Raw genomic sequence first — 26,630 nt, forward strand, 5'->3', positions numbered from 1 at the left:
TATGTTTTATCGTATAACTAAGTTGGGGACTCATGGTGTCTGTTTTGAGGGAAACATGGTGGAGGAATGGAGAGATGACTATTCTAGTCACAATGCTAAATTAATGATTTGTCATGACAATGTCAATATTGGAGGAAGAATACTGGCAGGGCAAATGAAAGTGGAAACACGTATCCTGCACTACATTATATGTCGATGCCTGCTGCCCCGAACAACTAACCTTGCCCAAGCTACTAAAGAAGACATTGCATTAATGTGGGCAATGCTGATCAGAAGGGAGCTTAAATAGGGTCATCTGGTTAGATATCGGATGAAAAAGGCATTAAGAGACAATGCACCTTTACCATATGCAAACCACATTACTAACATTTTAATTAAGTTTAATGTTCCTCTTGAAGATGAACCATTTGAGGAGGTTAATTGGAGAACAGGCCCAATTGGTGCTGAAGTTATTCATTCCTTTGGTTTTGTAAAAACCAAAAATGGTCAATGGGTTCATAAAAATGATCTACAGGATCAACCTATTCATGATGAGCGCACACCATCTCCACCACCTCAGCCTACCCAGGATGCATCTACTGCTATGCTCAATGATATTATCCACGAGATTCACGACCTTTGGGTTTTTGTTGGTTCAAGATTTGACAGTATGGATGCTCGGGTTGGTCAACTTGAGGAAGACATGGCTTACGTGCGGCGCCAATTTCCCCCTTCTTAGATGCATTTCATCTTTATTTCATTCAAAAACTTTGTATTTGTTTAATGCGCCATCTACTTCACATTGACATTATTATTTCTTATATTAGCACTTTAATTAATTGTAATGTTTTTTTTTCTATTTTTTCCATTATTTTTAGTTTCATATTCAACATTATTATTATCATTGCCTTTGTATCCAATTAAAATTTTATAACCTTTTTTTTTTTTAATTACGCTTGTAATCGATTACAATATGTTCGTAATCGATTACATTAAACTCATAAACACTGCAACACATGCAGTAATCGATTACAAATAAGAAAACACTCCCCCCTACACGATTTCAAGTGAAAACGTATTGCCCCCTCACGATTTCTTTTTTAAAGTCTCCCAACCCCACACGATTTCACCCATTGACCCAATTTGACCCAAAAACTCACGGGGGCCTAACGATTTCTTCATCAGAAAACGTCTAGCCCCTACACGTTTTGCCTAAAATTGTAATTTAAAAAAAATGCTTATTCTCGTAATTATGCCAAGTGAATTGCCCAATACGAAAAAAAAAACCCTTAACCCATTAGTGCATGCAACAGAAGGCACTTTCTGTTTTTATTTCCTTTCCTCCTTTACACTTTGCAACAACCCTAGGAAATAGGAAGGGAAAGATATTGTGTTTTTTTAAAACCTTAATAGACTATTCAATAATCTGATAAAGATTTGAAAAGGTTTGAAGATTTCATACTAAAGGGTTTTAAAGATAAGAGTATAGATAGATAGTCGCATAGATTAAAAACCCTTTAGGTTTATGGGTTAGAGAGTGCATCAAAAAGAAAGGAGAAAACGGCAAAGCGTGGGAGGAAATCGTGAAGGTTGAAGGTTGAGGCTTAGAGTAAAACGTGAATCTTGGAAGAACTTCTACACGAGGTAGGGGAAAATGTTCCTTGTTTTCTAGTTACTTGATGTATGAAATTGAACCTGTGTGTTTTAAATGCTTTTTCGTTTTACATGATCATTGCATGGTTACCTTACTGTTGATGTTTTGCATGAATAATGTTCTCGTTAGTGTTCGAAAATCCATGGATGTCGTGGTCTGCGAAGAGTCTGCTAAGAGTTGTTTAGCATTCGCGTAGGGTTTTAACGAGCCATGCGTATTAAGTTTTTTAACCCTATGGGTTTTCTAACCCGATTTGAAGTGTAGTTGTTGGGGTGTATCATGAGTTCTTGTGTGGTTATGTGATGTTCTCACGGGAATGGGGTTGCATAGTTTTGGGTGGATGTTCCTTACTACAAATCTAGTTGTTGAGGTTTTGAGTTAGTTGTTATTGAAATCCATGGCATGCGTTTGGGGGAGAGGAAAAATGTTTTGTCTTACATCCGGCTCGTTTCTGAGTATAGTGCTACGTGTGCGATGCATCAACGTTTTTACTCATAAGTCATTGAGGAATAAGGTAGATTTGTCTATTGTTGCAATGGTCGAACTACTTGAACTGTCCGATTCTAGGAAACTAGATGTGTGATGGGGTAAAAGGTGGCGGAAAACCAAAGTTCGATTGTGACTATAATGCTTAAGTGTTTTACTTAGATGTTATGTTGAATATTAATTGTCATGTTTTATTTCTGAATTTCTTTTATATATCATTGTTTATGGTTAGCTTACTCTTATTTGTTTGTTTGTGTGTTTATTATGCATGCGATGATCATATAACATGTGTGTTATACGGAAGCAAATGATAATGCATATGCTTTTGGCATGGAATAGATTAATGAGAGACTAGAGGTGAACTCGGGAGTTTCTTATAATTTATTTAGTTATTTTAAATCAAATATTGAAGACTATGTAATTTTCTTTTATGCGCAATTGTTATTTGGATTTTTTTAAAACAAATTGACGTTTTGAATTATGCAATTTAAATTAAATTATAAGCTTTTTTATTAGTACGTTTTAAATGATAATTATTTTTCGCCAAACGTGTTCATGTTATAACTTTATGTGACATCCCAAACCGGGGTGTTACAGCCTCTATCTTATATGAGATACCATCATATTATTTGCATTGGACATGTCAATGAGAATCATTTTGTGCAGGTATAGTTCTCTTAACTCTACCATTAACTAGGTTAAATTAAGTTATTATCATATATGTTTACTATTAATTGTTGTAGGTAATGTTGCAAGATGGTTGTCCTATACCACTACTAATTTTGTTGTGGTTTACACATTGTTGTCCAAGTGCAAAATCTTGGTCATCATTGCACACCAGTTGTATGCAAATATTTTCACAAATAATGATCACTAAACAACATTTGTAACTCAAATTTTATTTATACATTTGGTAATCATTAACACGTTTGTTAATTGTAGCTAAATATTGAGAAGGGCACAATCATAATAAGCGAGTATGAAGCCATTTTATCTTTTCAAAACCAAAAGTGTTGAAAATCAATTGATATCTTTTGAAAATCATTTTACTTTTGAGAGAAATTGTGTTGAGAAAATAACATGTTTTTAGAGTTTTCTTTAAACAAATTGTGATTAATATATTGGTCGAAGAACAAAACATAGTTTCTCACCTAATGTACCTTATTATTGTTGTTCATATCTTTGTTGTGGTGTTATTGTTCTTATTTTTAATGTGATCTTCTATATATGTATATTGGTTTGAATAGGGTTTCTAGATTGAATTTGTAATAGGGTGTTAGAAGGTGTGGAATCAAGTCTTGTAGTGTTTCATACTTAGGTTCTTGTGTGTTTTTTCTTTCATTGTTTTTGTTCAGTGTTTGTAAAACTTGAAAGTTTAGCAAGATCCCTTCATCGGAAGGAAAGAGGACAATTGACTACTGCTCATGCCCCCTAGCCAATTCAAACTCAGATCCAAAGGCTGGTGATTCTCTAGAAAGTATAATATGACATCACTTTTAGCTGTTAGGTATGAAACTAGACTAGGCTATGATTCACATCTCGAAAGTTCTCAGATCTGGTCTGGACCTAAGGCCTGGGATTGCTTCTTACTTATCATCCGAGTATTGCATCACCTAATGTGATGTTTGGTTGGTGCGGTTAAGCAATTAGATATAACTATTGTGATAGAATAAACTAGTATGAAATCGTGGTGTGTTCATCTATCTCTTCTTATATTTCACATTATACCTATCATATACCTTGTATCTTAGAATGCTTTTAAATTGATTTGTTATTTTGTATTTCAATTCATTTATTTCATTCTTAATTAATCAATTCAATAATTATATACCACCTTATTTCATAAATGGGTTATAATTCAATTTATTTTCCTCTTCTTTGAACTCAGTCTCTAAAAACTAAAGCCATGACCTAGACCTAGACCAGAGTTAAAGATGCAATAAAAGGAAGTTCATCAAGAGGCAATTTGGATGATCTAGTTGGATACCGAGTAAAGATAAATAAGATTCAATTCAAGGTGGTCATGTATAATATATAATAAAACAATTCAAGGTGGATTGTATATCAAAAAAAATTATATGTAGTGGCGGAGTATTATGGGTGCAGGCGGGGGCCTCGACACCCCCCAAAACTTTTGAAATTTTTTTTACAATGGATATTTTGATTTTTTTTTATTATAGATATTAGGTATTTTGATTTTATTTTGTTATAAATATTAAATCAAATATTTTATTTCTTTTATAAACATAATAATTAATACTAATAAATAATAAAATATAAAATCAAATATAACAAAGAATAAATATTAAAAAGATTTATCAAGATATTTTTTATTATTTATTTTCATTAATTGTGTTTTTCATAAATTGTTCTCGTATTTCATTCTCATTTGTTTTCTCTTGTTTCTGAAAAGAAAAAGATATATTATTTTTTCTCTTATTTCTCCTTTATTCTCTTCCATCCTCGAGGAAGAAAAGAAGAAGGTAATTCTTTCGTCTCACTTGATAGTGAAATATTAATTCAATAATTTATTTAATGAGCCACTTTTATATGTTTATGCCTTGAATTTCTTACAAATTGTTCTCATCTTCCATTCTTACCTATTTTCTTTTTGTTTCTGAAGAGAAAAAGACCAATTCTTTTGTGAACAACGTGACATTGATATTCCTGATTTTAATTTTGCTTATGTTGCATGTCATGGCCGTTCTCGATATCAAAAAGATCATGTCACTATGGAACATCATTTTAGGGTGAATATATTTCTTGTTACAGTGGACAAGCAGTTGCAAGAATTAAATGACAGGTTTAGTAAGCAAACAATGAAACTTTTAACTCTAAGCAATGCTTTAGTTCCTAATGATGCTTATAAAGCTTTTAACATTGAGGATATATGCACTCTTGTGAACAAATATTATCCTTTAGATTTTAGTGAGCAAGAGAAGATTAGTTTAAAATTTCAACTTCCTAACCATCCAGATTTGAAGAATCTATCAACCATGCTTCAATTATGTCAATCTTTGGCAAGAACAGGAAAGTCAAGGACATTCTACTTGATTGATCGTTTAATTCGTCTTATTTTAACTCTTCCTATCTCTACAGCTACAACAGAAAGATCATTTTCTGCAATGAAGATTATCTAAACAAGATTGCGGAATAAAATGGAAGATGAATTTCTTGCTGACAATATGATTATTTACAATGAAAAAGAAATAGCTGAAAATTTTAGTTCTGATTCAATTATTGATGAGTTCAGGGATCTGAAGGAACGAAGGGTAATCTTTTAGATATTTGTGATTTCTTTTTTAGTTATCGTTTTACTAAGTTATGTATTCATTTTTATTGTGTTAGTGACAATAATGAAATGTATAAATTTTGGATGTATTATTTGGGCTCCCCCAACAATGTTGGTCAAGATCCGCCACTGTTTTTATGTCTTTTTCCAAGGTATTGTCTAATACTATATGGTCAAATGACAGCTTATATTGTAAAGGAGTTTTCAAAATATATATATATATATATATATATATATATATATATATATATATATATATATATATATATGCTCTTCTTTTTTTTATTTACGTTGATAAAGAGAATAAGTATTACTTAACATTTTTATCCGCTTCATAATATAAATTACATCTAATTATTCACCAACAATTTAAATTTCACTAAAAAAATGTTAAAGTGTTTAATATTTTTAACCTAATATGCTAATTGAATATTAATTCAATACTAGATCATAATGTTTCAAATAACAAGATAGGGGCTTTGGAAATGTAATCACTAATCAATTTTGTTTTACCCGAGGCATTTGATTTTTTTTTCTTAAGCAAGTGTTTAATTTTTAATAGAACATCTTTACAACAAAAATTATAATGTGACTTATCTGGTTCACTAATTTATTCTTCAAATAAAAAAACTTAATGTGATTCAACAATTTTTTTAATTACTATTATTAAAAAACCCGTGTATCACTTAAGACAGTAACTCGTTAACATACATCTATACATTTTCTATACATAAAGGGGGTCTTGTTTTCTATTTTACCGTTTAAATAAATTTTTAATCAAAATAATTACTTTATCAATATTACTTCTATACATAAAAGGTATTCTTCCTTTTAGTATCTATATTTATTTTCTAATTTTATTTTTTAAATAATTTTTTAATCAAAATAATTATTTTATTAATATTAATTTTTAAGTGAACATTGAAGATTCTAAAAAATTCAAAGATTCAAAGAAAAACTAAAAAAAATCAATGAATTAAAAAAATACCATTTTCAAATTGTATCATCAATTCTATTATTAAAAATTTTAGAAAAATAAATAAATGATAAAGAAATGAAACAAGGACAATAAAAAGTAAAGAGCACTCAATAAATGAAATAACTACTAAAGGCTTGGGTTTCTTGTTAGTTTTTTTTAGAATTCTTTAAATTGAGTTTGTTTAAATTAATCATTTTTTAAATTTAACTATTTTTTAATTTTTACAATAAATTATAAATTTTATTTATATGTAATTTTATAATTTATAACTAATTTTAGGGTTAAATATATTTTTTGTTTCTTAATTTCCAATGAAAATTGAAATTAGTCCCTCCTAAAAACTTGTGAATTTAGTACTTTTAGTCAAATTTGTTAAGTTTATTTAATGTTTCAAATGTATTTGAGTTATTTAAATAGTTTGACACAATTTCTCCATTTGAGTTATTTACACGGTTTGACACAATTTCACTTCAATATTAACTAAAAAACTATTATGAAATACATTTGAATCGTCAAGTAACTTAACAAAGTTAAAATGACTAAATTCACAAAGTTCTAAAATTGAGAGACTAAATTAGACCAGTTCGAAGAGGAACTAATTATAATTTTCAATTATGGTTAAGGGATCAAAAATATATTTAACCCCTAATTTTATAATATATACTTATATATAAAGAATATTTTATTGTGTCCACTATTTTTTTCACTTTCATCCTTCAAGGTATCGTTTTACTTAAATTTAACCATTTTTTTCTAAATTAAATAAATCAAAATCACTACTAAATAAATCAAAATTAATTACAAAATAAATAAAAAATTTCTGATGAAATTGTAAAAGTTATTAATATTTATTTTTATAATTATAATTTAATTATTTTTTGTTATAAAAAAATTTTAAACACATGTCTTTTTACTAGTTTTAGCCAAAATTTGTTTACATATATACTAATTTGAAGACATTGACATCTAGTATAAACTCATTTAACTTAGAAAAATCAATTTCACTTTTTCATAGCAGAAAAGTTTATCCACAGAGCACATCGTCTATGATGATAGGATTTTTTTTTTCCGTTACAAAGTAAAGAAAGGTCAGCTAAAACAAACATATCATCAGTTGTAAAAAATTGAAGTGGAACCTATAATAATCCTTCAAACATTTTCGAGGAGCACTACACATGATGCATACACCTTGATGATATGTTACACGTATAGCAGGTATTATTCAGTGTCTCAATATACCTCCATTACCTCATGTTAAATATATACACTTATATTTCAGCACTTTCACCAAAATATAACGACGTAGTTTAAAATTTCACGTCGAAGGTGTAACTATATATACACTGAACTGTTAGGAAAAACACTATCTTCTACTTCTGGAGGTTCCTGCTTTTAATTGAGAATACTGTCGTTTTCCATTGGATAAGCCACTGTCACTGAAACTTCCATCACCCATACTATCATGAGCGTCAGAAAATTCTGGCATTCGTGATCGCAAGGGAACAAGGTAACAATCATCCTTGGCGATTTGCTTCCGCTGCTCATGGCGTTTCACATTTTCTGATATCTGATGGAAGGTTTTGTTTATCTTTGCAATGCCCCTTTCAACAGGCTCCACCACATGAGAAACTGTAAATTTCATGTCATCAACAATCTGAAACATAAAAGACAGTAGATATCAGCCAGAGTGAGACAGAAACATGAGATATACAGGTGGAGCAGATTCAAGTGTTTATATCTCACAATTTCACCACTTCCAACAACAACATCCCGAACACTCTGGGTAAATTTCATAGGTTTTTCTCTCTCATAAGCTCCCAGCCATGTTCTTGTCGAACGCTGACAGTCTCGAACCTCCTCGGGGTCCGGAGGCGATCCTAGCGAGGCATAGTCGGTCATCACTGCTACATTACGGACACACCTCTCGCCCCTTTTATAAGGTTCTGCTGGGAAGACATAAAGGTGCACAACAGCAGCCACGCCCATCTATTCACAAATTTTAAGATGCCAAACCACATGAAAAAGGTTTTCCCAGAAGAACTTCAAAATGATTGAATACTTGTTTCAAGTAAAACACACCCAGCTCAAGAATTTATAGTTTAAACATAACCTGACTTAACATGACATGACATACTACTTTACATACAACAGCTAACCAGTCTACCCTTGAGTAAAAGCATAAAATAAACCTGTCTCGTTTTTAAAAGCAAAGCAGTCAAAAGAAAAGCTCCATAAAATCTATACGATCATTTAATGTTCTGCTGAAGTCCTTCTCGGAAATAGCATCTTATGCATGTGCCTCATCACCAGTCATTCAGGAGTGAGAACCAGTGATGCAGATATAAATAAATAAATATATATATATATATATATAACATCTAAACATGTGCATCCTTTAGTACTTCATTACATACCCTACCATTAATCAATGCTCACACACAAGTGTTTTGCCGGCTTACAGAAATACAGATTGTTGAAGCAAAGCAAAATTTTGAACAAAAATAAAAAGCTAGTTATAGCGAGATCACTTAAACATTAAATACAGAGGATACGTATATTGCCTATTCATTCGCATGTTAACAGTTTATAGTTCATTCACTTATTTCAATTATTAACCAGGTGTGTCAATTATGGATAACAGTCTCTAGTAGGATAGCAGGATGCTTCAACACACTAATGCTCAAAAACAAAGAATTACCCGTAATTAGAGGCATTCATGCGATTACTAATGAAAAGTCATAATATAAAATACGATCGCAATAAAAAAATAAAAAAAAAGGACAATTGCATTAATAATAAAAAGAATACACTCAACAAAGAGAGTGCACAATAAACCAAATGAAGAAAAAAAAGGAGGACACGTGAGTGTGAGCATTACAACACAAAATCGAACAGAGACTCATGACTAACAGGTCACTGGAACGCAGTGCACATGTGGAAAATGCCAGGCTGTACAAATGATGTCAGAGCAGTGGATCATGAGCAGGATGACTCGGTTTGAAACAGAGGTAAGCTATCAAGTCTGTTTTGCGTGAATGATGTGTGAATATAGATGAGCAGAAGGTTTACGAAAGTAATAATAATTACAATGTCTGTATGTGCATTCATATACAATACAAATATTCAACAATCTGCTTGACATGTATACAAAGGAAGAAAAATACACACTACCTCAAATATTTATACTTGTGGCATAGCCCATGGTTTTCATGCAATACAAATGATAATGAATACAGTTCAGATTAATTCCAAACACAAATGCAAATGATAGGAATATATCAGTACAACTTAAAATCCAAATATCTAAATATTTAACAATACTGTATCAGAGAAAACAATATACATTATTAGCAGCACAACTAGCTCACCTCTATACAGATGATGTAATCCTGTATACGTGTTTTCAACTCCTGAGCCAATGATCCCCTAAAAGCTCCCACATAAAATAGGAATGCAACAGCCACACTTTGCCACCATGTCAGGAAGACAATTGACTTAAAAGTTAGAAACTTTGCCAATGGTTTGATTGGTTTCAACTTATCTTTAATAACAGAATAGAATTGTACAAGGCAATATAGGGCCCATGTCTGACTAAAGTTAAGAACTAGTGCCAAGTAGGGATACCTGCAAGCACAACAGTCTGTGAGACTAGAGGGGATAAAAAATTATGGCTACCCAACCTTGCACACCCTCACCACAAAAAAGTGAAAGGTATTATCATCAATATTTATCTTTTCAATTGACATATAACAATAAATAACTCTCTCTCTCTGTGTCTGTGCACGTATATATATATACATATATATATATATATATATATGTGTATATATATATACATATATATATACACATATATATATATATGTATATATATACACATATATATATATATATGTATATATATATATATATGTGTATATATATATATACATATATATATACACATATATATATATATATTGGAGAAGGCCAGTGAGCGATTTTAGAATGTACATGCCATCATCCTCAGGCATATTGATAGTTTTTGTGGGCCTGAAGACCCAAAATTATTGGTGTTAACTCCGAACCACTTGATCGTACAGACATTTTTAAAAACTGATTCTCAATAAATCTTGAACAATGATTTTCGTATCTATAATATATACACTTGTAATCAAGATCAAGACACAAGACCGTATAATCTTACCCGTATTTCCATTCAAACTTCCCCTCTCCATAAACCCCAAAAGATTGGAGAATTGTTGCCAGCACTGCACATATCATCTTCAGTATCATCTGCAATAAAGATTTTAGTGAGCAACAAGAGAGACATTTACTTCGCATAGAAACCACTGGAGGGAGGTTGGGGGAAGACATTAATATTACACAATTTGACAAAATCATTACATATTGTACAATTCCAATTTTCACAGATTGATAGAACTCTGAGCCTAGATTCCAATCCTTCAAGAAGAGATTTAAGGGAAATGGATGCTCTACAACTCCATATGCATATGCTTCTTTCAGAAGAGGAATGCTGGAGTCTGTTAGGTTCATACTTTCCATAAATTGAATAGTGTTGTCCTCACCACCTACAAAAATAATATTAACATAGTATTAAAGAGCATTACAGCATAATAAAATTCAACCAACAAAAAATTTTGAGATGTATCACATCCTTTTCAAGTCATGATTTATAACATTCAGGTATCAAATTCTGAAGAAGCTTAAAAATTGAGGGAAGGAGATGCAGAAAATTCCAGTAAAAGATCTCATCATTTAGCACTTTTGGAAAATATATCAACACAAAAATAACAGGTACAGTTAATGGAAACTTATGGTCATACAATAAATTTGACATACCTAAGCAAGCTATCAAATATCTCTCAAAGCAGTATAATGCAAAAGCTTCATAGCATTCCCGGATAATTTCACTGTTAAATGCTGCATCAGAATCCAAAACTGACAAAAACTGCACAATACAAACATCAGTACTTAAGAATGAATTCTTACATTCTATTCAAAAACAGAAATATACTGCTTTATGTACAGCTGGAAGAAATGGAAATACAATGCTTTATGCAACTCGCTGCTGATAGTCCTTGTGCAAAATGAAGCCAAGATTTACTAAAATTTGTATTACCAGTTGAAGAACAGGATGTGGGAGTATATTTAAGAAAATAAAGGAAGTAGTTGTTCATCTAACCAAGTCCCCCAGCATAAAGATGCAAGAAAACGATTAAAAGAGGGAAATAATGGAAGTGAGCTGCATCTCTTTGGGATAGGGAATTGTTTGGTTCTTGAAGGGACCATACTGCTTTTCTCCCAGCTTGAAGGGAGTTGGGATCCTGGACTAGGCTCCTCTCACCCATGGCATGTGTCCATGACCACCCAAAAGATCCAAGTGTTCTTTTTAGTTTGACAGTCAAAAACTTAACTTATGTTTAGTAGAGTAAAAAGAAATGAGTGAATGAAAAAAACCAAAAAAGGTAAATCTAAATAGGTAAGAAATAAAGTCAAATCAAAGGATGTTGGTTAAAGAAAAATAGGAAAGAGATAGGAAAAACATAACACAAACGAAAAAAAAGTGAGAAAAAGTAAAGTGAATCCCGTCATTTTAAAAAATGGTTCCACTCTTTTTTCTCTCACACAAAATACCATGCTTAATTCCATCCTCTCTCACCCCTTACATTTCTTCCCAGTCAAATAGAGTTACACTTTCCATGACTGAATAGTTCTTTCTGTATGTAAAAAGCAAAGACAATTAACCCTGAAGCTGAAAAAGTAAAGTAACTAAACAACATGCACTACAAGTGTTAGACTCGGGAATTTCCAATGAAACAGAATTTCATAAATCACAATTCTTGAACTAATCATAACTAACGCTCACAACTGATAACACAGGCTTCTGCTCTAATAAAGAGAATCCTCCTTCAGCACTGCAGAAACAATGAAAAACAGACACCCAACCTAATTGATCTTCTTTCCTATATCTATAATCCACAAACAATTGCCTATGCCCACTGATATCCTGACAATATTTTATTGATACTAATAACTGCACTATTTAAAAAACTTTCATACATATATAACAACTGTCTTTTATTTTTTCTAACATATACCATCAATGGAATAACAGTAAATTCCAACCTACTCCCACAGCTAGCAACTAAGTTTATCCTAACATGTGAATCAAAACCAGCGGCCAGATGAAAAATATACAACAAAAAAGGAAAACGTGGATGCTTATTCCCAAGAATAAATGTCATAAACTCAAGTATAAAATGTAATAAAAGGAGAACAGTAAGTATTATGTAATTGAGTTAGTGTCTCTTACTGATTCCAATGCATAAACAGGAACCATTAAAATGATACCAATCAAAAACTTTTGTTCCTGTAAAGTGAACATTGAAAAATAAAAAAGATAATTAGCTATAGACAATATTACAAAACGAAAAACACTGAGGTGAAATAGGAAAGTCAGTTAAAAGTCAAAACAGAATTCACCTCGGGCTGATTATAGGAGGCTAAATGCTCAAATACTAAATACATAGAGAGAACAAGAGCAGCAACAACAAATATACTTGCACTGAAGACAGTCAAACTCACAGTTCCTCTGGACTCCGCACCCAAGTTTTGGAGCCACATATTCCCTTCTCTTCCAGTAGATTCAACTGGGATAAAAAGAAATATGGAAAAACACAAAATACCCATCAAACCCATTCGATAGAAACTTGTAATTAGTACTAATCACAAATGGGGTGTCATTCATCACATTCGCATTTACGATTGACTACAAGAGTCTATGCTCCCAAGGAAACTTTGATTTTATCTAAGTTTCCCTCTCTCTTTGTCTAGGTATCACAGCAATTCCTCAAATTTAATAGGTAAATGCAGAACTAACACATTCCACCAACAATTGACTACAGTTCTTGCTTTTTATTCACACGGAAAATCCAAAACGAGATCGCACAAGAACCCTGCAATGCCAATCATATCGATTAATGATTAACAAAAAGTAAAACAAAAAAACATTAAACATTTTAAAAATCTCAAAACTCTGCTTCAAGGGAGGTACTGTTAGTTTAATCAGCTAGTGCATATATGTATAATCTTTAACAGAGGTAAACTAACAGAAACACAAAACCCTCAATGTCACACAGTTAGTTACAAAAATACACATTTCACACCACACCGATAAGGTGTTAAATATGGATATTAATTATTCATCATTAATGAAAGGCCAAAACCCTAGGCTTTGGAAAACAAAGTACTCACTGCATTAGAAACTGAAGAAAGTAACGATGCCATGTAAGAACCATCGAAAGAAAATGAAGAAGAGAGTTCAAACCTGTTCTCTCGACTCTTATTTTCCTTTTTCTTTTTTTCCGGGAAAACGAAGATGGTGGTTTTTACCAAAATAGAACGCGGCTTTGCCTTCGGAGTTGGAAAACAACGTTACAAAAATCGCTAAACTCGAGGAAAAAAAATAATATATATATATATATATATATATATATATATATATATATATATATATAATTATTTGAATGATGGAATTTGGCGTAAGGGAAACGAAATCGTGATAAAATAATTTATATGGATTAAATTAATTTTGTCTTGAAATATTATCTCACAAAAAAAATCTTGAAATATTATCTATTTGGATTTTTTTGTCACTATATACTATTAAAGATTTTAAATTTATAAAGCAAAAATAAAAATATTTTAATACTTATCGAAAATTAACGTTAATTTTTGTTTCAATAAATATATAATAATAGTTAATAAAAATATGAGTCCTGTTAATCAGTATTATTTGAATTGATGGAATTTGGCGTAAGGGAAACGAAATCATGATAAAATAATTTATATGGATTAAATTAATTTTGTCTTGAAATATTATCTCACAAAAAAAAATCTTGAAATATTATCTATTTGGATTTTTTTGTCACTATATACTATTAAAGATTTTAAATTTATAAAGCAAAAATAAAAATATTTTAATACTTATCGAAAATTAACGTTAATTTTTGTTTCAATAAATATATAATAATAATTAATAAAAATATGAGTCCTGTTAATCAGTATTGGGTACAAGATAATTAATATGTATTGAATCCTATAAATATATATATATATATATATATATATATATATATATGATATTAAATAAAATCTGACCTAACCATCATTAATTATCCTTAATGTAATTTTATTTTACTAAAAAGACAAAAATGTTTATAAATATTTCATACTTTATTTAATGTTCACTAATAAAAAGTTAAAAAATAATTAAATAATAAAATAACTATGTTTTAATATTGCTAAAAATTAAATATAATTAAACATATAAAAGTTTAAATTAACAGACCAACGAGCAAATAAAAAATAGTGTTAAACATCTAAAAAATTTATTAAATAAAAATTAAAAAATTCATTCAAATCAAAATTTCTTTCATTGTTGCTCTATCTTTATTAATATCTTCATCTAATGAGCAATTTACCATATACAAAGCATATTCCAAACAAAAGAAGAAAATTAATTTGAAGGAGTAGTAGAAAGACAAAAAATTTTCACAAAAAAGTATAATAATTTTAACACCGAAAAATTTTTTTTTTTCAAAACTTAAAAGACATACCTTTCAAACGTTTAGTGTCTTTACATTTGAAATTTTCACTCCAAAAGACTCTTGAAATCTCATAAGAGATATTTCTTTTTAGTAAAGATCTTAAAAATTTTAAAGACATTCTTTTGTATCACTAATTATTGTCTAAAAGTTTAAATAGATATATTTGTGTTTATAAAATTTTTTATATGCATTTATACTATCTTAATTAATATATTTAATTATTTCAACTTTAAATGTAAAAATGATAGAACCAATGCAAATTAATTATCTCCATTCTCCTAAAAATATCCAATTACTTTAATTATTAATAGAATTTAAATAAAAGCATGAATGTAAATACTTCATGTTTCTTATAATATTAAATATTAAATATGGAATATGTTGATGTGTTAAATGGATTATTTACTTTTATATTAATTTTGATATTATAGTATATTATTATAAATGAATATGTTAATATATAATAAAAAGAGATTTACATTTAACGCCAAATATAATAAAATATAATAACATATTCAATTATTACTTATAATATCTTAAAATTAAATCTATAATCTCTATAATTATTATATTTTTATATATAACTATATATATAAAAGGATATTCATTTCATATTTTTATTTCTAATTTTACTCTTTACTAAATAACCTTTTTAAAATTAAAATAATTGTTTTAACATTTTTTATATCTTAAATAATTGTTTTGTTAAATTTATTTGTTTTAAATCAACGAAAACAGTAACCCAAATTGCAACAACTAACACTAGATTAGTCATTTTTCTTGTTCGCGACATTTTAGAATGTATGAATTGTTCCATAATTTGTCACCCTTGTAAGATACAAATACAACTATTTACATTTTCTGATGAAGATTACATAACCAACTTCTAACAAGTTACATGTTTGTTCTTATGTCATCCATCTCATAAAGAAGTACTTGGTTAAATTGTCCTTCACTCGCCCCATCTCTGTGGAATATAATCCTCTTTAGTTTATGAAGCTCGAATCAAATTCCTAACAAAAGGTGCTTTTGTCCTTCATTTATACCATTCTTGTAAGATTTTGTACATTATATGACCCTTTGTTTCTTGGCCTTCATAAATCTTGCCTTTCGATCGATTGAACGATATAAGGTTCGTCCTTTAGTCGATCGTATGTAATTTACCCTATTAACCTTTGACCTCATAGTGTCTATCGATATCTTGAATGCCCTCAACAGACTTATATGCTTTTCTATGTCCTTGTGTCTAAGCCTTTATAGAATGTGCTTAACTTTATGTTGACAACTTCTACTATTACACCCAACACGTATAGTGAAGGATAACCTTTCTTTATTGCTAGTTTTCCACTTTTGACAAAACCAAAATGAAAATACAAACCAAAGGATTAGGTGTTCATGTCTTAGGATAATATTTTGGAAGTGTGAGTCGACTTTTAAGATTATTAATCTTGTATTTTATGAAACATATATATATATATATATATATATATATATATATATATATATATATATATATATATATATATATATCCACACATTTATGTTGCCTTCTTATTTTAAATGCATCTTGACTTTGTGTCTTAACACTTTTTTAGCCTCGTTTAATCTTACGAAACTTGTTTTCAATGCTTTCATAAAACTTTGTCTACTCTTCGTATCATGCATATCCTACATATGGAGCTTTAGTATAACTTGCGTCTATCTTATTTTTCTTTCTTATTTTTCTTTTGACTCTTCTAGTACTATCTTATTGATTTATATCAGTTGGTGCATGTTTTCTTCAACCTGCATTTATGACCTATGTTTGACCATACAAACTTATAGATTTAAGTAATCTTGCCTATAGAGTTTTAATATAATTTACTTTTATCTTCTTTTGGGTCGAACTATTCTTGTAACTTTTATTTAACTTATTGATCTATTATCTTGCACTATTTATGTCTAATATTTCATATGATAGACTTTTCTTCATAGTGGGTTTATGACTTACATTTGACTTTTAGAATTTATGAATTTGAGTGATCTACTACATACACTAAGTAACTTATTGACATATTTTATTTTTAGTATAAACACACACACACCACACATTTTCCTATTAAAATAATAATTTCATTAAGTAATATCCGCCTAGAGTGCTACAAATGCTACATATTTAATTACATTAAATAACAATAAACTCTAATGTATAATGTAGTTAAAAAAAAGTTCATATTATCCAAAATATGTAAAGATGTATATGTTGAAAACAAAAACCCAAAAAAATCTTGCATTTTTCTAAATTTCTATAACTACATTCCTAACTAGTTTTCTCTCCCTCGCTTGATCTTGCGCCAATCACCCATTTAGGCCTATTAGTATCACAAAATTAAAATTAATATAAACATTAAACCTTTTTCTTTTTATATTATTTAGTTATTGAGTAGAGTGAAGAATAAAGTAGAATATTTATATATTCATAAAAATAAAACTTTCATTTTTTACGAGATTAAATAGAACAATAAAATAAAAAAAAGGATTATATAATGTTGGATATATCACAATTGGCTATTGGCATAGAGTCAAAGTTGGTTACTCCACACCATGAAACATACAATCCCAAACTACAAATTATGTTACTAACTCGGAGGAAGTGATTGCTTCAAATTTATCAACTTTCTATGCATCAAACACAGACTCTACAGAAGTACTAATTAGAGCATTTAATCTTAAACTTAATGACATCTTTGTTCTTCTTGATCTTCACCAATCTCGCACCCCTCCTTTTAACAACGAAAAGGAAGTTATTTATCTTGTGAATTTGCTTAGGCTACATAATATGGTAGTTTAATAAATAACTTAATTAATTATATATTTAATTAAAAAGCTCCTAGAAATTTTTTTTCTCCACATACAGTCTAAGACAACTATCTATATGACAAATGTTGATCTTGTACCAGAAAAAATGGTTTTACAAACACAAAAATTAGCTATGGTTATACAAATATTGGTGGAGCTCCAAAGGTGCATGAAGAGCTCCATGGGCAGCGGAAATGGATGAAGGAATGGAGGCAAGTTGGAAGGCACTTGCAAGCAATGGAAGGTGAAAGAGGTGATAGGATTTCCTAATCTATGCTAGCCTAAGGAAGGTGGCTAGAGGTAGAGAGAGGAAATCTCTAGAAAGTGGTGACTCTCAAAGGCAATAGAGGGAGGAGTGCTCTCAACTCAAGTTGCATCTATTGCATAAAATTTCAGGAGTGTCTACAAATGAGTGAAATTTTGGCTTTTATATGAAGCAATTAACACATGAGAAAGGAGAGTCATTGGATGGAGTGGGCCTTGATCTTGGCCCTTAGATTAAGCTTGGAGAAGGAGGCTTGATCTTGGCCATTAGATGATGCCTTGGAAAAGGAGGAAACATTCCTAACCCTTGGATGCTTTGGATCCATGAGGTGTAGGAAGAAGTGTTGACTTTCACTTAGTCCACCTTGGCTCTTTTGATAGTTCATAGCCAAATCTCCTATTGGGCTTAGTCAAGCCCAATTTTATCAATTGAACTACTCATTGTTTGACTTATTATTCTAGAAAGCAAGGCCTAAACAATGGGCCAATCTTATTGCTATTCTATTGCTCTTTGATACACCTCTTCAAATCTTCATATCTTCTTTGGCCAATGTGAAGAGTGTGAGAAGCCCAAGTGGGTTTAGGCCATCTTGAATGAAGCCTAATTGGATCTTTTTGAGCATGCTCCTTGTTGTTGGGCCTCTTGATGGGCTTGGGCTTGAAGGTGAACGTGGGCCATGTATTGGGCCTTGAGCATGATTTGGGCCTAGGCGTTGACCCAAGCTATAAACCTTGTTGGGATCACATCAAATATACATTTTTTGGTTGCTTAAACCTATTTTATGAATTTTAATGAATGAAATCAGACTTGGAAAGAAAAAAGATTGAAAGCACAATAGATGTTAATATTATGGCGCTTGATTTAGTCCCACATCGTATAATGAACCACGTTAAATTCTCTGTGTCTATTTTTCTCTCCTTTATTCTTTCCTTTATTGCCTTGTTCCTAAAAATAGATACATGATCATAATTTGAATCTGAAATGACCTAAAATCATAATTGACCTAGAATCATCTTTTGGTGTGAAAAATGACCTACAAACAAGCACAAAGAAGGATTGTAAAAAATGATAAGTCTTTCTATGAAAAAGAAGACAATCTAAAAACAAAGACTCTCAATTTGTTAGTTCTATGACAAACACTACATCTCAAGCAAAATCTTTACAATGTCCTAACAATGAATTCAATTTTGCATCCTTAGAAAAATGAACAGATAAATATAAAGATCAGTTTTGATAACAAATTTAACTACAAGGAAATCAATATCATTCCAACGTTGAATTTTAATGAAAAAACACACAACACACAATTTTCTAATTCAAAACTCAACTTCAATTCAGCTTTAAACTCGTTCTTTCTCTTACACAACAATTAGAAGAAAACGGAAGAAAATGACACCATTGCAAGTGAGCGAGTGTAACACCCCAGATGGATATTACTAAATAAAACTGATTTTTCACAAAATATACTTTAAGAAAATCAGACATTACAATAAATTCCCAAGCGCGGGAAATTTCAAACTAGTCTCGCTATAATCCATTCGTACTATCTCATCTTTATTACAAGTTCATAATGGATAAAACATCATAATGTCTATTACAAAAGGTAGGGAAGCATAACATAAAGAAAATCCCCCATCGGTAGCCCCGCTCTGTTGCTAAGCATCAGCATGATCACCTGAATTCACGTCTGCTCCCACGTAACAAGTCACGTGATCATCGCCAAACACAAACACACAAACAAGCAAGGGTGAGCTGAAAAGAAAAATAATACAAACAATAAAATAATAAGAATTGACCCTCACCCAGTCCAACTTAATCAATTTTAGATTATTGACCTTTCTATAACATTATACCCCAATCTCATAACCTATATGAGAAAGATCCATTCACAACCTTGGTCCTTAGGGATTATCATGCTCCAACGAACCTACCCGCTCGTGGTCCAACTCTACGGACCTCCCCGCCCGTAGTCCAACTCTACGAACCTGCCCGCTCGTAGTCCAACATGCGTGAACACCTACTATGAACCTCCCCGCTCATAGCAGCCTCAAGTGTGAGCACGGAACATACGAACCTCCCCGCTCGTATCCCCACACAAGAGTACAACAGATACGGACCTCCCCGCCCGCATCAATTACGCATCTCAAATCTCCGTTACGAACCTCCCCGCTCGTAACTAATCCAGCATGTCCCTGACCAAACCCTCAAGACCATCGATGTAAAACGCTACAAAATAATATATATTCCGCACGCTATTGCCTGGCGTTGCCTAGGCACCGCCATACAAAGTTGCGTTGTAGACCGCTTGGCAAAAACCTCTCGCCGTCAGGCGCCAGGCACTTCCAAAAATCATAGCACATATCTCATAAATCAATTATTCATACATAGAGGTATACATTCACAATTGAGACTATGCTAACACTTGAATTTATTCAAGAGTTAATCATACTCGATAGTTTAAATAAAGTCGCAATCATCGTCCAATAAGGCATAATCTTTGACTTTTAGGGATTACACATTTTAATACTCACTGCATCTGACCCGATGCAGTCCGCATAATAGTATTTAAATACTTTAAATTTCCACCACTGCATATACACTATATACCTTGGTTACTTTTATAATTATTAAAATCTTATACCTCACTCCAAATAAATAGTAATAAAAAAGACTATAAGGACATATTTCTTATGCACTGTCTTGATCTATAAAACTACTGAACCCGAATTTTTCTTTGCCCTCTACACGTAATTAAACTATCAAGCATCACGAAATAAAAATCTGCACTTTTATTACAAATCCAAAACAAGCCATACATATAAATTAAAGATAAACTTTAACTTTTATATACTTTATATATTGTTTCAAAATTAAGTCTACTTAATTGACGTGAATTAACAACACTCAGTATACTAAAAGCCTATGAATTATATATACATCCTATTAATTATTGATAACTAGGCAACCCTGACTACTAATATACTAAAATAATATTTATATAATTGTACCCATTGCCTTGCACTTTCATATACATAGAAAGTTTACCTGCCGCATGATAGCATATTCACTACCTATTATCCCACCTAAGATTTACATCCAATAATTAATTAATATATATATATATATATAATTTTCATTATCCACACCTGATACTAAAAAAATATAACTAAATTTTCTTTTCACTCCCAAACCCAACAACCCCAACTTTTCACCATTCCCAGAAACTAATAGATTATAACAATTTAAAATCCATGAGAAATCATTACAATCAAAACCCTATACGAATTCATGACTTTTTAACTTTGCTATACAGAATATATATATATATATATAATAATAATACTGCAACCCTTAATCAAATATACAATTTCACCAAACTCTAAATTCATATAGCATATAAAAGTGTTTTCCCGTCCTTCACATGAAATTCATGATTGATTTTTTTTTTCCTTTAACATAATCCTTATCCAAAAATGAGTCGGCATTTGAGTCTATGAAATTGTATAGATTCATGAGCATATCAGTTGCTGCCAAATAGAATAGCATGCGCAATCGAATACCCAAAATTAACGAAAACCATATATTTCTGGTAAATTAATTCATGCTTGAGAGACAAAGACAAAAGATGAGTCCAACCCATCATGGCATGCAGTTTCTATCCAACAACCACAGTACGCATATGTGACGTTAACATGGAAGCATCGTCACGCAGATAAATAATCACAGAGATGAATAATCACACAACAATTTTCAAGACAAGCAAGTCAGCTCCCCTTACTTGATGTTTTAGCTTCAACAATTCCAAATGAATTCTTTTTTTTGTTTCCCAAAGCTCCCCTCCTTGCCTCCACTCTAATTCCCTCTCTGGATTGCAATTTCTCAGAACTCCCTAGCCACACAATATGACTCTTTGCTTTCTCACTCACTCCTCCCCCTCTCACCAATTCAGCCCAAAATAAATAAAAAAAATTATAAAAACGAAATTAATTTAAATTTAAAGTTTAATAGTCATTACTACACCTAAACTGCTACCTTTTTGATTTCCAGAGAATTTCTACAGTTTCTAGATCATTTAACCACCTGGCAAAATAGTAAAACATAAGGGTAATATTCATTCTAGCCGAGATTCAAACCCATATCCTTCCTACCCATCAAACACATGCACACCAACAAACTATCATATGATTCCTATTAATTCACACATTCGTATGAACCTAAATCATGTTTTCACGTTCACGATATAATTGCAAAATAAAACAGAATTAAATAAATCTACTAATGACATACTCAGGACTTGAACCCAAGTCCCCTCAACATAATCAAGTGCTCTAAACCACTTAGGTTAACATTGTTTCTTGTTTAGGATTTATCAAAGAACTCTCTTATGGTAGTCTCAACCCCTCATTTCTTATACTTTATTAATTATTAATTTTTATGAATTTCCTGGATCTCACATTACTCCCAACTCAAAAGAATTTTCGTCCTCGAAAATTTCACTTACCAGGAAATAATTGTGGATATGATTCCTTCATGAGGTCCTCCATTTCCCACGTTGCTTCTTGTGTTGCCTCATCCCAAAGAACCTTTACTGTCCGGATTTCCTTCCCTCTCAGCTTCTTGACTTGAGAGTCCACTATGCTTACCGGTCTCACGTCCAGGGTCAGATCATCCCTGAACTGGACATCATCGGTCTCTAACACATGGCTGGGATCCGCAATGTATTTACGCAACTGAGACACGTGAAACACATTATGTAAGTTGGCTAGATGTGGTGGCAACGCAATTTCATAGGCTACCAGTCCAATCCTCCTGTTAATCTGATATGGCCCTATGAACTTCGGCGTTAACTTTCTGGATTTGATTGCTCTCCCAATGCCTGTAGTCGGGGTGACTCGTAGGAACACATGATCCCCCGCTTGGAATTCTAGCGGCCTCCTCCTTTTATCTGCATACGACTTCTGTCTACTCTGAGTCGCACGCATCCTGTCCTGAATCAATTTGACCTTTTCTGTCGTCTGTTGCAATAACTCCGGCCCAACGGTCACTGACTCTCCATCCTTATACCAACATAGTGGGGTTCTACATCTCCTCCCATATAATGCCTCGTAGGGTGCCATTCCAATGCTTGAGTGGTAACTGTTATTATAAGTAAATTCCACCAAGGGAAGTACTTCATTCCAACTACCCAAATGATCCAATACACATGCCCGAAGCAGATCTTCTAGCGACTGAATCGTTCTTTCTGATTGACCATCCGTTTGGGGATGATATGCAGAACTCATTCTCAATTGAGTTCCCAGCGCTGCCTGTAAACATTGCCAGAACCGCGAGGTGAATCTCGGGTCACGATCTGACACTATACTTGCTGGAACCCCATGTAATCTTACAATCTCCCGGATGTATAACTCTGCGAGTTTATCCATTGACATCCTCAGATTGATTGGTAAAAAGTGCGCACATTTGGTGAGTCTATCAACTATTACCCAAATGGCATCATGACCTTTTACAGATCGAGGCAGGTGAGTCACAAAATCCATAGAGATACCATCCCACTTCCACTGGGGTATCTCCAGTGGTTCTAGAGTACCTCCTGGCCTTTGGTGCTCAATTTTAGCCTTCTGACACACTAAACAGGCTGCCACAAAATCTGCCACATCGGTTTTCATCCCAGGCCACCAGAATGACTCCTTAAGATCCTTGTACATTTTCGTCATACCCGGATGGATACTGAGGCGGCTCTTATGTCCCTCATCCATAACTCTCTTTCTCATCCTCCAATTCCCTGGCACACAAACCCGATCTCGAAATCTTAAGATGCCATCAGCCCCCATCTTGAATTCCTTTCCTTTCTCTGTACCCAACCATCCAACAATCCGTTGTAATTCAGCATCATGCACCTGCCCCTCTCGGATCTCCTCAAGGAAGGTGTTTGTAATTGTTAACATACTGCACCGGATATGATCAGAATCCAGTTGTAAACCCAAATTCATATCGCGCAATTTCTCTATTAGTTCCAATTCTTTCATCATCAGTGAAGACATATGCACCCGTTTCCTGCTCAAGGCGTCGGCTACCACATTAGCCTTGCCTGGATGGTAGAGGAGTTCAAAATCGTAATCTTTAAGGTACTCCATCCATCTCCTTTGCCTCATATTAAGTTCTTTCTGATCAAATAAATACCTTAAGCTCTTATGATCGCTAAAGACTCGGAATTGGGAGCCATATAAGTAATGTCTCCAAGTCTTAAGAGCAAAAACTACCGCAGCCAGTTCCAGATCATGGGTGGGATAATTCTTCTCGTGGATCTTCAACTGTCGAGAAGCATACGCTACCGCCCTTTTTTCTTGCATTAACACACATCCCAACCCCTGGTATGATGCATCGCAGTACACTTCAAATGCTTGAGTTGTATCGGGAATAGCCAATACTGGAGCCGTGGTCAATCTCTTCTTCATATCTTCAAAACATGCCTCGCACTGGTCCGTCCATGAGAAAGGTTTGTCCTTTCGCGTGAGTTGCGTTAAAGGACTTACCATTTTGGAGAACCCTTCTATAAATCGCCGGTAGTACCCGGCCAATCCCAGAAAACTCCTTACCTCTGTCACCGTCTGCGGCCGTTCCCATTTCAACACGGCTTCTATTTTTGCAGGGTCGACTGCGATACCATGAGCCGAGATTACATGTCCAAGAAATTGGACCTCGCTCAGCCAGAACTCACATTTTGATAATTTCCCATATAATTGATGTTCCCTGAGTATTTCCAACACCACCCTCAGATGCTCAGTGTGTTCATCCCGATCTCTGGAGTAAATGAGGATGTCATCGATAAACACGACAACAAACTTATCCAGACACTGTCGGAATATCCGATTCATATAATCCATGAATACCGCTGGAGCATTTGTCACCCCAAACGGCATCACGACATATTCATAATGTCCATAACGAGACCGAAATGCCGTCTTTTGTACGTCCTCAGGCTTGACCAAAATCTGATGATACCCAGATCTCAAGTCAATCTTTGAGAACACCCCAGCCCCTCGCAGCTGATCCAATAGATCATCTATCCGCGGTAACGGGTACTTGTTCTTAATTGTGAGTTTGTTTAACTGACGATAGTCGACGCATAGTCTGGAACTCCCGTCTTTCTTCTTAACCAGTAGTACTGGGGCTCCCCATGGTGATGCACTTGGCCTGATGAATTTCTTCCCTAACAGATCTTCTATCTGCTTTTTGAGTTCTGTTAATTCAGCTGGTGCCATTCTATAAGGAGCGACAGACACCGGACCTGCCCCAGGGATGAGGTCGATAGTGAAATCCACATCCCTGCTTGGGGGTAATCCAGGAACTTCGTCAGGAAACACATCCGCAAAATCAGCCACCACAGATATGTTACGGATATGCTCTTCACTACTCTTTTTCTCTGACTGAGCTATCATCATGAAACAGGTAGCTCCCTCTCTCAATTCTTTCATAGCTTCTTGAGATGAAATCAATTTTACCCCTTCAGTTTCTGGGAATATCAATCTGCGCCGTCCACAATCCATTACCACATGGTGATTGGACAGCCAGTCCATCCCCAATATCACATCTAAATCCTCCAACGGCAAGCAGATTAGGTTCACCTTGAACCTACGGCCCGCCACTTCGATCGAGCATCCATCACAACTAGTACTTGTTATAACTTGCCCAGACGTCGGTGTCGAGACTACTAGCTCGCACCCCAAGTCATGAACCTCTAATCCCAACCTCCCCACACATGCATTGGAAATAAAAGAATGTGAAGCTCCCGAATCAAAAAGCACCCATACATTCTGACCCATCATTACACACGTATCTTGTATAAGATTACCTGATCGATTTGCCTCGGCGTTAGTCAGCGCAAACACTCTCCCTGCTGCTCTTGGCCTCTCTGTAGAAGGTAATTGTGGTCGTGACTCTGCGACCGTCTTCTTATTAGGACACCTGTCTGCAAAGTGGCCAGGTTGGTCGCACACAAAACATTTCCGCCATCCTCCACTACTCCCTGCATTACGAGCAAGTCTGGGGCAGTCTCTTTTTAAATGTGCTCCCCCACACTGGAAACACTTCAACCCTTGTGACGACATCTGAGGTCGATTATAAGGCTTCTTCTGTTGTCTAGCCTCTACAACATTTCTCTGCGGTCTGGCTACTCGACTAGGCCCCATCTCTAATTGTTCCACACTTTTCGCTTGTTCCACTAAGAGGGGAAACTCTCGGATCCTGAGTGGCACCAGAACCCTAAGTAGTTCATGTCGTAGACCCCTCTCAAATTTTCGACAACGCCATTCCTCTGTGATATTTTGTGTGTAAAACCGCGCCAGATATTCAAATCGGTTAACGTAAGCCTGTACAGTCATATTGCCCTGCTGTAAGGTCAAGAACTCAGCCTCCCTCTCATGTTTAGCACTATCTGGAAAATACTTTTCCAGGAATCTCTTTTTGAAATTCTCCCAGCTCACTTCCTCCTCCCTAGTTCCCATCTGTTGCTGCATGCCAACCCA

The 26,630-nt window shown here is 33.2% G+C and overlaps 1 protein-coding gene across 3 annotated transcripts; it reads right to left on the minus strand.

The window, feature by feature from the left end:
• Positions 1 to 7,484: 7,484 nt before the first annotated feature.
• Positions 7,485 to 13,853, minus strand: LOC114194452 (organic solute transporter ostalpha protein (DUF300)). 3 transcript variants are annotated; one of them, XM_028084674.2, is made up of 9 exons: positions 13,721 to 13,853; positions 12,979 to 13,349; positions 12,707 to 12,763; positions 11,233 to 11,341; positions 10,777 to 10,961; positions 10,577 to 10,665; positions 9,759 to 10,014; positions 8,134 to 8,376; positions 7,485 to 8,044 (listed from the first exon to the last, which is right to left on the minus strand). In XM_028084674.2, exons 2-9 carry the CDS (start codon positions 13,090 to 13,092, stop codon positions 7,754 to 7,756), a joined length of 1,344 nt encoding a protein of 447 aa, XP_027940475.1. In that variant the 5' UTR covers positions 13,093 to 13,349; positions 13,721 to 13,853; the 3' UTR covers positions 7,485 to 7,753. The 3 variants fall into 3 exon arrangements, with proteins under 3 accessions (XP_027940475.1, XP_027940473.1, XP_027940474.1); XM_028084672.2 differs by having other exon boundaries at positions 12,877 to 13,349; XM_028084673.2 differs by having other exon boundaries at positions 12,877 to 13,349; positions 13,648 to 13,799.
• Between the last annotated feature and the right edge of the window lie 12,777 nt (positions 13,854 to 26,630).

This window comes from Vigna unguiculata, chromosome 8 (genome assembly GCF_037176805.1).
Source record: "Vigna unguiculata cultivar grain cowpea cultivar isolate G323 ecotype 2 chromosome 8, ASM3717680v1, whole genome shotgun sequence".
NCBI lineage: Eukaryota > Viridiplantae > Streptophyta > Magnoliopsida > Fabales > Fabaceae > Vigna > Vigna unguiculata.

Coding starts and splice junctions, on each gene's coding strand:
- LOC114194452 (XM_028084672.2), bottom strand. CDS start 13,092: ATGGGTTTGATGGGTATTTTGTGTTTTTCCATATTTCTTTTTATCCCA. Junction 8,377..9,758: donor ATTACATCATCTGTATAGAG/GTGAGCTAGTTG, acceptor ATTTGTGAATAG/ATGGGCGTGGCTGCTGTTGT. Junction 8,045..8,133: donor TTGTTGGAAGTGGTGAAATT/GTGAGATATAAA, acceptor TTTATGTTTCAG/ATTGTTGATGACATGAAATT.